This window comes from Cygnus olor, chromosome 3, assembly GCF_009769625.2.
Source record: "Cygnus olor isolate bCygOlo1 chromosome 3, bCygOlo1.pri.v2, whole genome shotgun sequence".
Taxonomy (NCBI): domain Eukaryota; kingdom Metazoa; phylum Chordata; class Aves; order Anseriformes; family Anatidae; genus Cygnus; species Cygnus olor.
Genome location: NC_049171.1, coordinates 69,494,270 through 69,509,535, shown reverse-complemented (window position 1 = coordinate 69,509,535; position 15,266 = coordinate 69,494,270). Strand labels below are relative to the sequence as shown.

The following is a 15,266-nucleotide window of genomic DNA, read 5'->3' as shown; positions in this document are numbered from 1 at the left end:
CGCTGGCAGGAGCTTTCCGTCCTGGCAGTTGGGTGCTGGGCAGCGTGAAGGCCGCCTTTCACGAGGAAGCCAAACTGCGAGCAGTGCACGCAGTGCGTCACCTCCGCTGCCTCATGCTTGGCCGTGGAGGAGCTTTCGTCTGACAGCGATCTGCCCCTGCCTAAGCCCGCTAGGCCGCTCGGGCGATGTGTGACGCAGCCCCGCCGCCGGCCTCCATGTCGAGTGCCTGCGGGCAGCCCGGTGGCTCTGCCGTGGTCATGGCGGGGGACACGCACACGCGCCCGCCTGCGGGCAGCCCCGTGTTTGTTTCCACCGAGAAAGTTTTGACCTGCGTAAAGAGCCATTACTATGGAAACCTAATGAGAAGATAATTGAATGAAACGTCTTTGCTTTCCATCTCTTTCTCACACTGGTGCCAGCAAGGTCAGAATCTTGCAGGCCTGCTTTCTCTTCAGGTTCATGCAAATTTGATAAAAATACCAAAGGCCCATTTTCTTCGCTGTGCCAGCTCTGGTTAGATAAATTACCTTGTGTTCAGTCAGGAGCAGTTACAAGTCTGTCAGTTTTTGATACTAATTATGTGACTGGGCCATTTCTAATGCACACGGATAACCAAATGGCTTGGCGGCGGAAGCCAGCGTGGGCTTTTACATCAGTTTGTCTGCTGCTATGAATATGAATAATATCTGTAGACTGAAAATCCCATGAAAAGCATTTTCCTCAATGGTCTATAAATAGTCATCGGGAAAAAGGAGAGGGCCAGTATCAGCTTATTGAAGATCATAGCAGTAGTGGTTTCATTAACAGATGGTGCTGTGCACCTGTGGATTTTATGTGCCATAAACGAGATGTAGCCGTGTGTTAAAGCACATCTGCATCGAACATACTTAGTGGTAGAACAGAAACCCATCAGCCTTCCTGTCATTCTCAGTCCCCGTGTTAGTTCTGCTTCAGGAATGATGAGCTTTCAAAAATGCTCGGGTGCATTCATAAAAGCAGCACATGGTGTCACTGGTTTCTTTTTCCCATTCTGTGGTGTACCAGCACACCACATCTCGAGGCACGTGTGAACGTGTGTCTTGAGAAATCGGCCGCTCCCTGTGCAAGACAAGCCATGGCGTTTCTCTCTCTGGGTCAGAACCAGCCCAGAGTTAACAAGGGAAGCTGAACACAGCCAAGTTAAAAGCCTCTTTGTGACCAGATTCAGTTGCAATGGGCTTGTGAAGCAAATTTGTGCATCAATTCTTCCTTGTATTCCAGTTTTTAGAGCCCACCTCCAGGATTTCAGAGATAATTTATAAAGGGAGAGGTTGCTTTGGTACATCGAGGTCATCCCAGCTGCAGCGCTTTTATGGACAGATGGATTCAAAGACCATTGTGCTTGCCTGGCTTTGCTCTTGTTCATACAAAAGCGATGAACCCACAGTCTGCAAAAAGAACTAGAAGTGCCCTCCAGAGGCAGTCCTCATGTCCAGCTCGTCCTCATCAGATGTCTGGTCTGGTCCACATCTTTCAGGCATCCTCTCAGAAGCAGTTTTTAAAGCTGCCCTCCCATTCTCTACCTACTGGTCTAAGTTTGTCCAAATAGTTAGGAAATGGTAACTCCCTGTTTCTTACCACCTTATGTCTGCTTGTTCCTGTGCCTTTTTTATTAATAGGCAGTAAATTAATCTCCTTTCAGCTTTCAATTTGGCAAGCTGAAGAGGCAAAGCTTTTCTAGCCTTCTCTGTTAAGATGAAGTGTTCAGTTCCCTGATCCTTACAGCTTTTCTCTTTACCTCTTCTGGTTGGAATTCATTTTTCTTGAACATGAGTAACTTCAGTCATAGAGGCTATTCCCATATATATTCATTCTCCATACTGCCATTGGAATGTCCCATCCTTCTTTCTGCCTTTTAGGATTAAATTGTTACTGCGTGTTTTTTTTTTCTTTTTCCTGTCATTTTCTTCAGCAGGTATCTCCAAGTACTCTGTCATCTGCAAACCTCCAGCATTTGAAATACTGTCTTTTGTGTCAGTCTTGTTTGTGTACTAGCACACTTTGGCATTGAATGTTAAACCATTTCTGTTAAGTCAGTCTTTTTGATCATCTAGTTCCTAGCTACCAGATTTTGTGTCACTGATCACCGAGTGTTCTGGTGTAATTTACTCAGCTCCACTGAAAGCCGTCATCTCTCTGAGGCAGGAATGAAGTAATATCTTGTTATTCCCCGAAGTAGTAGCTCGATTTTTAGATACTCTATAGTGCTGCTTTTTTGTTGTTGTTTGTTTGTTATGGCAGCATGGCTCTGAGAGGCCCTAAGTAAAGGCCTAGAAGATCGTTTGTAATTTGTGAGATTAATGGATTTAAGTTTTGATCCATTCTGAAGCTCACTCCCAGAGATTTGGGGCAGATACAAAAGTACTCCTTCCCTCTGGCCATGAATCTTTTGTCTTCCTTTCTGTCTGAACATATACCCCTATATTTCTCCTGCTATATGCTGTGACATAGTACATTTCATCTGAAAGCTTGCTAATGAAGTTGTACATCAGACCACAACAAAAATGAAGGCCTCCGTGGTGGAGTAATGGCATTTGGCTCCCTTTCAGGCACGCAGTGCTGAGACTTCTGCCAAGTGTCACTGCATCATTAACTTTCAGTACAAGTTATCAGTCTATGAATGGAAGAACACAAATCACTTTCAGCGCACGTTCACAGAGGAGCTGCAGATTTAACAGGGTAAGGGAGTGTAATTGGCAAATCAGACGTAAAGCAACTCGGAGGTACTATGCTAGGAAGTAAAGCACTTGATTGATTTCACTGAGCATTTTTAAGTGTCAGAGTTGTCTGACAGAACTAAGAAGCAAATGCTTTGTCAGGCTCTGCGTGGTAGGCTTTGTTGGCATTTCCATCCTTTAAGACCAGCTGTTAGCATTTTCAAGGTCAGCCCAGACATGGAAGATTTCTTCTTCAGGGAATGCATGAAATGATAACTGGAATTTGCATCCTCTGATGAAACTCAGTATACTTATTAAATCAGATATAAAGGAGAAGGCAGTCTGCTTGCTGTGGATCCTACTCATCTCCTCACCCTCTCTGGCTCAGGAGCATCACAAGTATGCTCCTGTTGCTCTTCCCCTTCTTTGGAAACCAGCATGGAATGAGTTGGTGGCCTCAGGCTAATTCCCAGGGAACAGATGTCCACATCACAAACATTGCCACTACACCTGCTGCTTACTAGCATCATTGTTGGCAACTGTGGAAGAGAAGAAAAGAATTCAAATGGATTTGGAGGCTGAAGAGCGCAAGAGATAGCCTCTGCTTTGAGGCTGATTTCACTAGTGAGGCAAAGTTCTGATAATTAAGAGATTTCACTCTCCAAGGATGGTGATTTGGTTCATTTTGTGAATAGTGAATTAATTTAAGATAAAGTAACTGTTCACTTGATGGGTGAGGTCAGTGCTCAGGTACAAAATATTTACTGGTTTAGTTCTGTCACTTCCAACAGGAGTTGGCTTTCTTTTTACTTTGTTGTCTCTGTATAAAAGTCCACATACTTTTAATCTGTTTTTCCTTTATTTAAAAAAATACTCACTGACATCTTTACTTTAAATGTCTGGATGTGGAAAGTCTGGTGTTTTTGGCACTGGATTTTCTGGTTATTTTACCCAGAAAGTATAGAGGGTTATTTTTCTTCTGCATTTCTTATTCTGACTTCTTAAATACCAAGCGGTTGGTGGCATACACCTATATCATTAACTTTTTCCCTTCAAAGGTAAACTTTATCAGCAAGGAAAACACTAAATGTCTCCCTCCACCTGATGCACTCCAAATCTGAAGTTTAGCTACTTCAGTTGGTTTGCAGTCTGTGCTGGATTAACTTTTTAATCAGTCTGAGGTTGAAAGAGGTCAGATTTCAGAGCTTTGCTATGCCAAACCCTCTTTGCCTAGATGAATTTCTAAATCAAACTGAAACTTCATACTGTCTCATTTCCCCTCTAATGATGTCTTTGCAAATTGATGAGTGTGTTTTTCATGCTTACTAAACGTTGGCCAGTAATTGCTTACATCTTTTAAACTCTGAACTGGTTTAAACTAAAATTTGCCTTCAAGAGGTTTACTGAATTTATCAAAAACTCTTCATTGCCCTCTTCTGGGAGTCCAAGAAAACGCAAGGAACCCGTGTAAACACTATAGACAGCAACTAGAATATGACATGTATGTATTCCATGGCCTCGTTCACAGAATGATTTGGCTTGAATTCTTCTTGGTATGCTGGGATGTATGTGTTTCCATTTTGCATGGATACAGCACAGGCACGGCACAATAGGGCATTGTCATGTAACAGGGCAGAGCTCTCAGCCAAAAATACTGCAGTAATGCTTTGCACTTGGAGCCTCAAGCAAAGCCATTGAAGCTGGCAAGAGTAATTTCACTGGCTTGGCTCAGCCTGGTTAGAGATTCCTGTAGGAAAGCTTCAAAGAATATCACAAGATTTGGTAATTTCTATTAGCTCCATTTACACAGAGAGAAAAAAAGGCAATGAAGGGGGGCTGGGGGTGGGAGGGTAATATTGTCTCATCAGAGGTCCCACAATGAACGTTGGCACTGAGTTGGAATCCATTATGGAAAACTGGTTCAATGAACATAAAGACCGAGAACAAAAGACTTATGTACTATATTAGTGGGTTGTTTGTAAAGTCCATGTTCGGTTAAAATAAGTCTCTCTAACTAGCTTTTTAGTAAGGGAGCATAAACTGGTGGGAAAGCACACAGAAAGGAAAAAGGAGGAAGCAGCTGTAGTCGCCGGTCATCCGTGGTCCCACTTCATAGGGTCTGGACAAGTTTTTTTCAGCTTGTCTTTAAATCTCTACTCCTGTCTTCCTCGTGGTGGCTTTCTGAAAGTTTAATGAATGCATATTTATAAGGCATTTCCAGATGAAAAACAAAAAGACCCACAACTGTTAAAACCTAAACAAATACAGCATCCCAGTGCTACAGTTTCTAAAGCAGCCAATGAAATGAAAGGGAGGGAAGTATGTGAAAAAGTCTTTTTCTGAGGGATTCCGAGACACTTTTGGCTTAACCATAGGCTTCTGTCAGTTATGTTTTTCTGTGCTGGTCAAAGGCGTTTTTCAGAGCTTGCAGAGGGAAACTCAGTTACTGTGGTCAGACCAGTGGGTTCAGGTTTTGTTTCCAACATGCTGCATTTGGAAGAAAGAGGAAGAGAAACGGCTCATGATGTATTGTTTGGAAACTATAATTTACTGTAATCAGACAGCTCCCATGAAATGCGAGAAGTCTGCATCAATAAGTCCATTTCTCTTTTGTGTTCTAGGCTCTCCATTCATAAATCAAGTTCAGAAGAAGGCTCTGTAGGTCAGTATATTTCATTTTATTTGATACTTCTATTGAATTCTTAAACAGGTTTTCAGTTTTGCTTGTGCTAGGATGTGAAGAGCTGAGTAAACAGAATGCTAGCAGAAGTCAGCAGCATTTCTGTGCGTGGGGAGGGAGCTTTAAACGTGAGATGCCGGGGGTCTCGGTGATCTCAGAGGCAGCTCAGCCAGCATTGCCATGTGATAAATGCACAGCTTTTGACTTGTTATATTGAATTTCAAATTCCTTAATGTTTGATCACTGCTAGCCTATCCATTTGTATTCTGAAAGTTACCACCACCAGTGAATAACTGTGTTTGTGCATGTCGTGCCAGAGGCTCGTCTTTTGTTTCTGAAATATTTTGCATTCTTAAATATGTATTTGTTTTCTGTTGTCTTTCACTTTTTTTTTTAACTTACCATAATTAGTTCAAATTGGTATCCAAACTCATTAGTGAAATTGGTAAAATTCTGGATAGGGTGTTGGTTTTTTTTAGTGTTATTTTATTCACTGGAGAGTTGAAGAAAAATTAGAGCAGAGGGGTTGTTTCTTTTTAAAATTTTTTCTAGGATCATTTCCACACAGTGCAAAATTAAGCCGTTTTTCAAAGAGTCAATAAGCCCAACTCTGGGGCTTCTAAGGCAAGATCCAAAATACCATAGTCACGTGCTGAAACTCAGCGGCACAGAACAAACTGCATTCACTTGAATTTTTGAAAAACAGAGGGATGAAGTAGATCCAAATCAGTAGCATTTCTGCCAGATCAGGCACAGTATGTTCTCTTGCAGATGGCATAAACTTGGTAGCATGTGTCCTGGTTAATTCAACAGAGCACAATTATATGCCTTTTTTTGATCCAGATCCTGTTACTTTTCTAGAATAAATAATTTACTTCTGGGTCATCAAGCAATATGCAGATCTGATGTTAATGGACATGTAGTCCCAGCCTTGCACAATCAAGGCATACAGTGAGCAAGAGTCAGATGTAGCTGAAGGTCTCCTGAAATTTCTCATGCCAAGTAGCAGAACGTATGTGTGTATTTATATACACAACGTGTTTATTTTCTATATAGATATGCACACATATATTAGAGAATTCCTTATCTGACTTGTAGCTTTTGCTGCGTAATCATGGTTCAGCTAAAGAGAATAAAACAACGAAATACTTCAAAAACACTTCCAAACTTGACATTAACAGCTCAACAGATATCAAAATGAATGTAAAATATTTTCTGTTTATAGTTCAAAATATGTAAGTTATTGGCTTATCTCGGTCATCTATAGCATTGGCAATTATAAAAGAATGTGCATTTCTCTGAATTAGCTACATCAGCATAGTTCTAGTACAGACTAACTCAAGAAACAAAGAAAATTTGGGATTTTTTTATTCTCATTTTTGTCTTAGAAAATATAACTTGATAGCTTCTGTAGTATTTACTAACTAATGTTTCCTTTTGAAATTCTTCTTCCCTTTCCCTTCTTTCCCCCTCCCTCATTTTCTCTTAGGGAAAGCAGACTGGAAAAAGAAAAATAAGTTTTTTTGGCAGAATTTCCGAAAGAACCAGAAAGGACTAATGAGGCAGACTTCCAAAGGTAAATGTTTTTAAAGGGCTTTTGAACCTATCCATATAAAATATAAGGATCCAACCTTACAAAAGAGTAAAACTCATTTGCAGCAGTGTCGTATTTACAGATCTGTGGATCTGGAAGTATCGCTGACTTGGTTCATTGTGTCAGGGCTCACAGAAGGACGAGTTGCATTCTGTGAGACCACAACTCCAAGTTGCTAGGACACCTTCAGTCCTTGTTGTCAATGATGGCACATGCACAAAATGATGTGATTAACAGATACTTATAAATAACATATAAAAATGAATGATGCTTTTTCTTCCGATCCTGACTTGATGAGATAAATTTTTACCTGTTTTAATTAGAAAGGTGTTTCTCCTTTCTTTGGCATTTGGTTATGTAGACCTGTTTGCGTTAGGCTTTAATCCAGCTTCTCATTGCAGGAAAAGACACTACAAGAAGTAGTAGAAATGCATCTGGTGAATAGTGAAAATTTAAGGATTGATTCCACTCAAACTGTCAGGTCTACTTCTCTAATTCTTAAAAAAATGCAGCCGTGCATTGCTTTAAATATTTTGCTTCACAAAGAAAATTTCTTTTTTTCCCATGTGTATCTGTTAGATCCTTCTGTTGCAAACAGATGCCTCCCTGCATCACCGTGACTGTGTTCAGATGGATTGTGAAAAATTTTAGGAACCTGCTTATGAGGTTGAAAAGGGGCTCATTTATATTGTCAGTTAAGTGTGGGTCCTCGTTGGCTCTCAAGTTCTAACTCTCCGCGCTGACGTTCCAAGCTCATGTCAGAAGAGGTCCTAGAGCTGGGAGGCCAAATACATCCAGCACTGTGTGCCAGCTCATAGCTCTACAGCAGAGAGCTAAGAGGGCCCAGCACACTGTTCCTGGAACGGCTTCCCATCCACTCAGCTGACCGAAGTATTCCTCAGGGCTGAGTTCAGGACTTTCCTGGCATTAGCACTTTCTCTTGATTCTCGTCTTTAGGGTCAATAACTATATCAGTCACATTTTATTTCTTCTTCTCATATACTGTCTTGATTTCAGTGTCAGTACACTTGTTTTTTCTAGCCCTAATTTACTTCATATCATTGCTTAGTTACTTCCAAATCATTCAGTCCTGTCAAATCATACTGAGATTGGTCTGGAGAGGGTCTATTCTGGCCAGCCAGATCTATGCGGTGACCACATCTCAGAGTCCAGCTAAAATCCAATTCCAGTATATACCACCCTGTGTGTGACCTCTTTCACACGGTTGTTTTATCGGTGCATTTCTCTGCAGGAGAGGACGTCGGGTACGTGGCCAGTGAGATCACGATGAGTGATGAGGAACGGATCCAGCTAATGATGATGGTCAAAGAGAAGATGATCACTATTGAGGAAGCACTTGCTAGGGTATGATAAGTACACACTTCAGTTTTCCTGGGAAACATGTTTTATGATGTAGGATATACCAATTTGAAGTTTTCAGTTGTTCACAAAACAGAGAAGAAAAGGGGAAAAACTGCCTGTTTGTTACTTTGCAGTAGGTAGTATAAATTAGATAGGAATTGCATTGTTCATGGGAAAACATAGCTTAGCTTAGCCAAAAATAGATGCTTAATATATGGCAAATGAATTGAGTCCTAAAAATAAACATACTCAGCCATTTTTGGTATTTGACATTAAAATCAGAACAGATGTAATTTTTGACAGATTAGTGACTGACACAAGTGTTTCTTTACAAAATCTGAATTTTGATGATCCACAGGAAAAACAACTGTTTGCTCAGAAGCCAAAAGGCCAATGATAAAGTTTGTATGCCACTCTTCATTTTGTTCCCTTGAGCAAAATAACATGATGGAGCACAGGATGTTCTGTATGGGTACCTGAGATTCAGAAAACATGAGCTCAATCATGACTATAGGCTATCATAGAATATAAGGTTACATTATTGTCTGAAGAAAATACTGCTTTACTGGGAATCATAACATGAAAAAAATGCAAAAATTTAAAATCACCAGGGGGGTAATATTGGGATCTCTGCTGTTAAAAAAAATTGTGGGAGAGAATTCTACCTGATCTTTAATATTCACTATATATACACCAGTATTGTTTCCCTCTAGTGGTCTGAGCTATTAGCAGCAACTCTTTTTTTTTTTCTCTCTTTTTTTTAATCATCAGTTCTTGATGATCCTCTCAACAATTTGACTCTGGTAGGGTTGGTTGTAAATATTTAGACTTTTATTGGAAAGTGGAAAAAATGTTCTTTAGTTGTAAAATTATAAAAATCAGTTCCTAGTCCTCACTGCAGATCATTTTCTTTATCAAGGAAATTGGTAGAATATTGTGAGTCTGTCCAGTATAAACTGTGCCTCTGATGGGGATGGGTAATTTATATTTTGCCAATGATAATTCATCAAAATTCGGTATTTACAGATCACTTTCTTTAAAAAATAAATCTCATCATTAAAACTGCTGATTGCAAAATAAATGAGTTTATTTTAAACAAGTGAGAGAGACAATGCAAAAGGTCTGATTCTCCCCATTCCACAGTGATACTGGGGAAAAAAGAATGAAAAGACATTAACTCTTGCTATTTTAAAGAAGACTGATAGCTCCTTCTCACTGGAAAATGTGTTCTCTGTCTTTTCAAATTGCAGCTGAAGGAGTATGAAGCCCAGCACAGGCAATCAAGTACTGTAGATACTACAGACTGGCCTGATGGTTCTTACTCAACATTTGATGGGTCTTCCAATTGTAATGTAAGTACCTGTCCTTTTGATATAGCTTCCCAGTATCATTTAATATTTAAAGTCTTTCATTGCGGTGCAGCAGTATCCTGATTTACTTGGTGATTTATAATAGCAAATCTATCATTTGACCTCATGATGATATGTTCTGTCTACAGCAAATCTTTAATAGAGATTTTAAATCTTTGGGTTCTGTTATTGTATTACATAGTTTTTGTTTTTTAATGCACAGAAAGAGGTGTGTTATTTTTTTGTTTTGTTTTATATATATATATACATATATTTAGAATTGTTTCACGTTACTTCTCAGTTACTGTGAATCATCAGAGTTTCTCAGGTCTTCCCAGCTGTTGATGCATCCTAGCTGAGGGTCTGGCTAAGTCCTACCTGCATGCTTCTTTCAAACAGTTTTAACCCTGTATTTTCTAACTCTCAGTGCAGAGTTTGCAGCTTTTGTGAGACCCATAAGTAGTAAGGCAGCTTTCTTCCCTTATTTTTACTTCTGAGTTTTGTAGCTTCTCTTGTTTTCATGGGCATCAGTCTTTGTGTCATGCCATACTGAATTAATTAATTTTTCGTTCCAAATATCTTCGTTTCCACAGAGTAGTTTATTCCACTTCATTTCTCTAATTGAAATTTCACTGATAAATCTTACAGAAGAACACATTTGGCTGTCAAATCCAAGCTCTTAGTAACCCATATAATTGAATCATAGACTTCTGAGCCCATTGATTGATTTATTTATTTTATTGTCAATGGAATTTCCTGCTAACTGCAGCAGACGGTTAGCTTCTCCTCCCTAAATGAAAAGAGGAATGCTATGTCATTTTATGAGATGTTTAAAATATTTTGTGGTGGAGAAGGATTTTCTTGTTTGTATTCAAAAAAAAATGCCCATCTTCAGTTAGATGGGAACAGGGAGGAACAGATGTTGCCTTCTACTTTGTTCAGCTATATCAGAAATGTACAAAGAATATAGAAGGAAGAATCCTTGCTCTTCTGCATTGGTTCTTTAGCCAAGTGAAAGTGTCTTGATCTTTTCCTCATTAGTATTTATAGCCTGGACAGTCCCCTCTTAAGGCTTTTGACTAAAATACTTAAAGCAGAAAAGCCACAGAACTCTCATTTACTTTAGTAAAATCTCAGAGGTCTACTGAGTTTTACTCTTAAATATTCTGATAATGGTTTATGCTTGTGTTGAAGTTACCAAAAGCTGTATATACCTCTGAGGACTAAATATGACTCAGTATTTGCTCCCAAATGGAATGACTTGGCACCTCTTCTCTAAAATTATTTTCATAAGCTGTCTTTACTCTTCCAGCCAAGAGCTTTCTTGCATCTCTCTGTTGTTCTGGTGGGATTTGAACCATCTTCCTGCTAACATCAATGAGGGAATCTGTATTCTATTGTTCTAAATACCTCTCCAGATTTTTGCCCTTGTTGCTATTTTTTATCCTCGTTGCGTTTAACAGAAGCTGTGAAACTGCATGTCTTCAAGTGAAGAGCAGATCATGTGCAGAAACAAAAGTTCATGTTAGAACAAATGTCAGCTTGGCTTCTTTCTGGACCAAAAAGCAACTAGGGTTAACTGGGGTGAAAGACTGAGCTGTAACTGACATGCAAGAGGGAGGAAAACAAGTAGTGTAAAGTGTCAGATATGTCTAGAGATAGTGCATGTGTTCACCCAGACTGTTTTGCCAAAGGACATCTCTATTAATCTAAAATGACCAGCTTGTGAGAGGCACAGAGATGATTCTGTGTTCAAGCCCTTCCTTTGCTAAATCGGTTGATTTTAAGTGCCATTTGTGTGATTTGTACTCTGCAGACTTGGAAACTCAGAACTACCACACTCATTTTATAGAGTCCAAGGAGCAAAGATGTTTTTCCATATATTAGAAACATTCTGTTAGGTAGCCCACTGCCTTCTAGCCCCAGAAAGTAATTTAAAATATGAGTCACTGAAATTGAAGTTTCTGGTTTGAATTAAAACTCCTTGGGCAATGACTCTTCTGATTCTGTTGGCATTTTTTCTGATTTCTGTTTTTTTCAGTCTCGTGGCCAAATTGTTACTAGGCAATTTCTAATGGAACACTGTGATCATACTTGATCATTTTGTGAACATTTCGTACACACAAATGATAAAAGTGAATTGTAGGATACTTGCAGGTTGAGGAAATTCAGGAAAATCGTAGTTTTAATTCACTTGCTATACATTTGTTTAATAACTTTGGGGATTTAAGAGAGATCAAAACACTAGTATAGTTTTTTTTATTTTTTTTCCATTTCTTGTTTTATTTTCCCAGGCAAAGAGACCTGCTGGTAGTTAGGAGGACTTGGGAGGATGGGTCATTATGTTTTTACAGAAAATCTTGGTCTAGTTTTGCCTGATAACAACATTTCAGGACCAAAAAAAAAAAAAAAAAAAAAAAAAAAAAAGGTAGAAACTAAGCATTCAGAGAATCTAAAAATGTAGGCAGAACATGTGGAAATCTGTAAGTGCTTCATACTTTCAAGTCAGGTCTGCCTAAAACATAAGAACAGCCACCAAAGAGATAACCTCTAAAGGGCAAATACCATTAGCTGTTGGTTTTCTTTTGTTAAAAAAATAAATAGGAAACTCACACTTTTTTTTTTTAGCTTGTGTAACTGTCATGTGTTTATGACTAACATCCTTGGTGTTGCTACTAAACACATTTCAAAGATTTAAAGATTCTTTTTCCCAGCTCCTCTTCTTTTAAATTACTGTGCCAGGGAATGGAAACTTGCATTTCGTACCCTTTTAAAATTAAGTCCAAGAGATAAACAACAAAGGGTTGAAGGGTCATCTCCTCAGTATCCGAAGGGAGGCAGCCTGATGTAATTTCTGTGTTGTTACTTGTATGTCCTGTTTGCTTGCTGTTAAGAAACAAACAAACAAACAAACAAACAAAAGCCTTGCCAAGCCAGTAGGTGACTTGGTTCTCTGCCACTTTAGAGCAGTTGGTGGGTTTAAACCTCACCGTGAACCTTTGTTTCACAACAAAGTCATGTGTATTATTTATTTCATAATGTGGAAATGCAGTTGAAATTGTTTTTCTTCTTAGTGAGATGTATAAAGCCTGAAATACCTCATCATTTTTTACAAATTGATTTGTGAATATTGATTTTTCATCTCTGTTGAAATGAAGGCTGCTCACAGTAGCTCTAGACAAGCTTTCATTGCCTTTTGCCAAGTGTTGGGTTGTAAAACAGGTGCAGATTACAAATGAATCCCTTTCTGGGTTTTAGATAAGGACCTATTTGTCCTCAGGATTCAGAAAGTCCAGGGAAAGAGGATTTCAAAATTACCACATTCTTTCCCATTACTGAGGTGCCTTTTATGCTTCTTAAAGACAGGAGCTCATTTGATAACTTTAGGGGGTTGAAATTCTCTGTCCATCTTAAAAAGAAGCCTGGAAGGGCTGCTCCATCCCCAGAGCTCTGCTTGAAGGACCAGTATTAGGAGAAACCCATATAAATCCTGTTCTGTGCCCTCTGCTGAAAGACTGCTAATTGGTACCGGTTGTCATATTTGATGCAGGAGTGGGGGAAAGGAAAGAAAAAGGAGGGAGATTGTGACAGAAGTGTGTGTATCATGCGCACACTGTCACAGAAACAAACCACTAATTAACTTCACCGACAGCTTCTGTAGATGCAAGTTCAATGAAGTTGTAATTATCCCTGGACTGAGCTGTTTTGTTGGGCTTGTGCGCTGCAGTTTTGATCATCACATAATGGTCAGCCACGCGGAGCTCATTAGCGCAGGCACCCAGGTAGCGACACATGCCTTCATTTGAGGAGAGCTGCCCTGATCCCCCCTCCCCGCTACGTACCACCTTATCAGCCTCGTTAGAGAGGCCTTACAATTTATGAGCCTGGAGAACAAAAAACACATCTCCCTCTGACAGAATGGCTGGGTGAGGAGAGAGCAGCAGTGCTACTACTACACCTGCCTTCTGGAAGCTTCTTCGGCCGGGTCTGCCAGCACGGCACCTTTACTGGTAGGAAACTTGCCCTCCGCTTGTTTTCCCTGAAGCAGTTCTGCAAAACTGGAGGTGAGCGGCGCAGATCTTCATCTACCGTGAGGCCATAGCTCTGGAAAGCTTCCAGTCCCGTTTTTGCTCTTTTCCATCTGCTATTGATCTGTCTCATAGCAGAAGGCAGCAAATTGAGTCCACACAGAGATAGGCCTAGTTAGGCCGAAATATCCTTTTGTTGTTCCTGGGTTTTGTATTATTTCCTGAGGACTTCTTCATTTGTCCAGCCATTAAATGGGGCTAAAAGCTGAATAAGCATTCGGTATTGGTTCTGTATCTACTATCATTGTGAAAAGCAAAATAATGGGCGAGAAAGGTGTTTGGGTCCTATTCGAGTCGGCGACATGCTGTAGCTGTTGAATCAGGATTGTATTACCCATGCACCTGCTCCCTTTTTGGCATAAAGCTAACTCCGATAAAAGACCAAGTCTGATAGTTATCTCTGACTCACAACAGTTATTACTATGTTGTTTTTGTTAAGTGCAAGACTAAGAAGAAAAGAAATAATTACAATATAACTTCCATAGCACCAATTGCCTCCGAGTAAATCTAAGTGTAGCTACAGCAAATCCGTATTATTCAGGGTTATACGTATTTCAGTGATTCAGATTGCTGAAGCTTTCTAAATACATCAGTTTTAAAATTGATTTTTGTTCTTATTACTGATGGATTTTTGAAGTGGTTAACCATTTGTTAATGTTGTCATTGGTAATCACATAGGGCTGTATGTTACAGGAAAAAAAGCCCTTTTTAACTTGTTAGAGCTAAGGTAGAAGTCAGTGAATATTCAGAACTGGTGTTAGATGTGAATGGAGACTAGGGTAGGATTAGATTTTGTAATTTAAATAGTAGTGTTTAAACTGAAACAACATGATTACTTTGAGCATTTTGAAAGCTATGCACTTTCAGGCCTGGATTTGCTGTTACCAGAGGATCCACCAGTTTTTGTAACTTATTTTTTTTTCCTTGAAAGGCTTAGGAGTGGCACAGGATGTTCCCAAGTTTCAGTTCTTGGAGATCTTGTTGCTGCCTCCAGGCCCCTGTGTGCTCTTTGAAGTAGCAGAGGGGAGCTGATACTCAGTATGGCTGTGAATGAATGCAGAGCATTCAGCTTTGCTCTGAAGAGTCTAGTGACCCAATTTGTGTGAAGATCTCCTGAAAGGCACTAATGCCCCTCATTGTGTTGGATAGTATATTTATTATTCGTTTCCAAGTTTCTGTAATATTCTCAGCACTTATTAATAGTAACGATGAAGAAAGAGCCAATAATAAGACAGCATCAAAATGCAGAATTCCCAGGCTGTATGTACGTCTAACATGGGGATCTGTCTGGGGTGGCACTGTCTGTCCTCGTTCTCCAGTGATCTCAGTCAGTGGAGGTGTCCAGCACCTCGCACTGGAATCTAGTAGCAGAAGAATAACTGCATTTTTGTTACGAACTTCCCCCTCATCTCTGTCCACGCTTAACAGCAGGGTTTCCCATGCGTGTAGTAACACAAGAGCATTTGTGAGAGAAACACAAATTGCCATTACAGTTTC

At 39.7% G+C, this 15,266-nt stretch overlaps 1 protein-coding gene across 15 annotated transcripts in view; it reads left to right on the top strand.

Annotated features, from left to right (window-relative positions):
• The window catches only part of LOC121067872 (SAM and SH3 domain-containing protein 1-like), a 553,101-nt gene that overhangs the window by 496,966 nt on the left and 40,869 nt on the right, over window positions 1-15,266 (top strand). For 10 of the 15 annotated variants that reach the window (XM_040552756.1, XM_040552759.1, XM_040552763.1 and 7 more), the window contains exons 5-8: window positions 5,318-5,358; window positions 6,866-6,952; window positions 8,223-8,335; window positions 9,583-9,684. In XM_040552756.1, the coding sequence (XP_040408690.1) occupies window positions 5,318-5,358; window positions 6,866-6,952; window positions 8,223-8,335; window positions 9,583-9,684 (343 nt within the window). The remainder of the gene's footprint in view (window positions 1-5,317; window positions 5,359-6,865; window positions 6,953-8,222; window positions 8,336-9,582; window positions 9,685-15,266) is intronic. The other 5 variants (XM_040552757.1, XM_040552761.1, XM_040552767.1 and 2 more) reach the window with 1 other exon arrangement.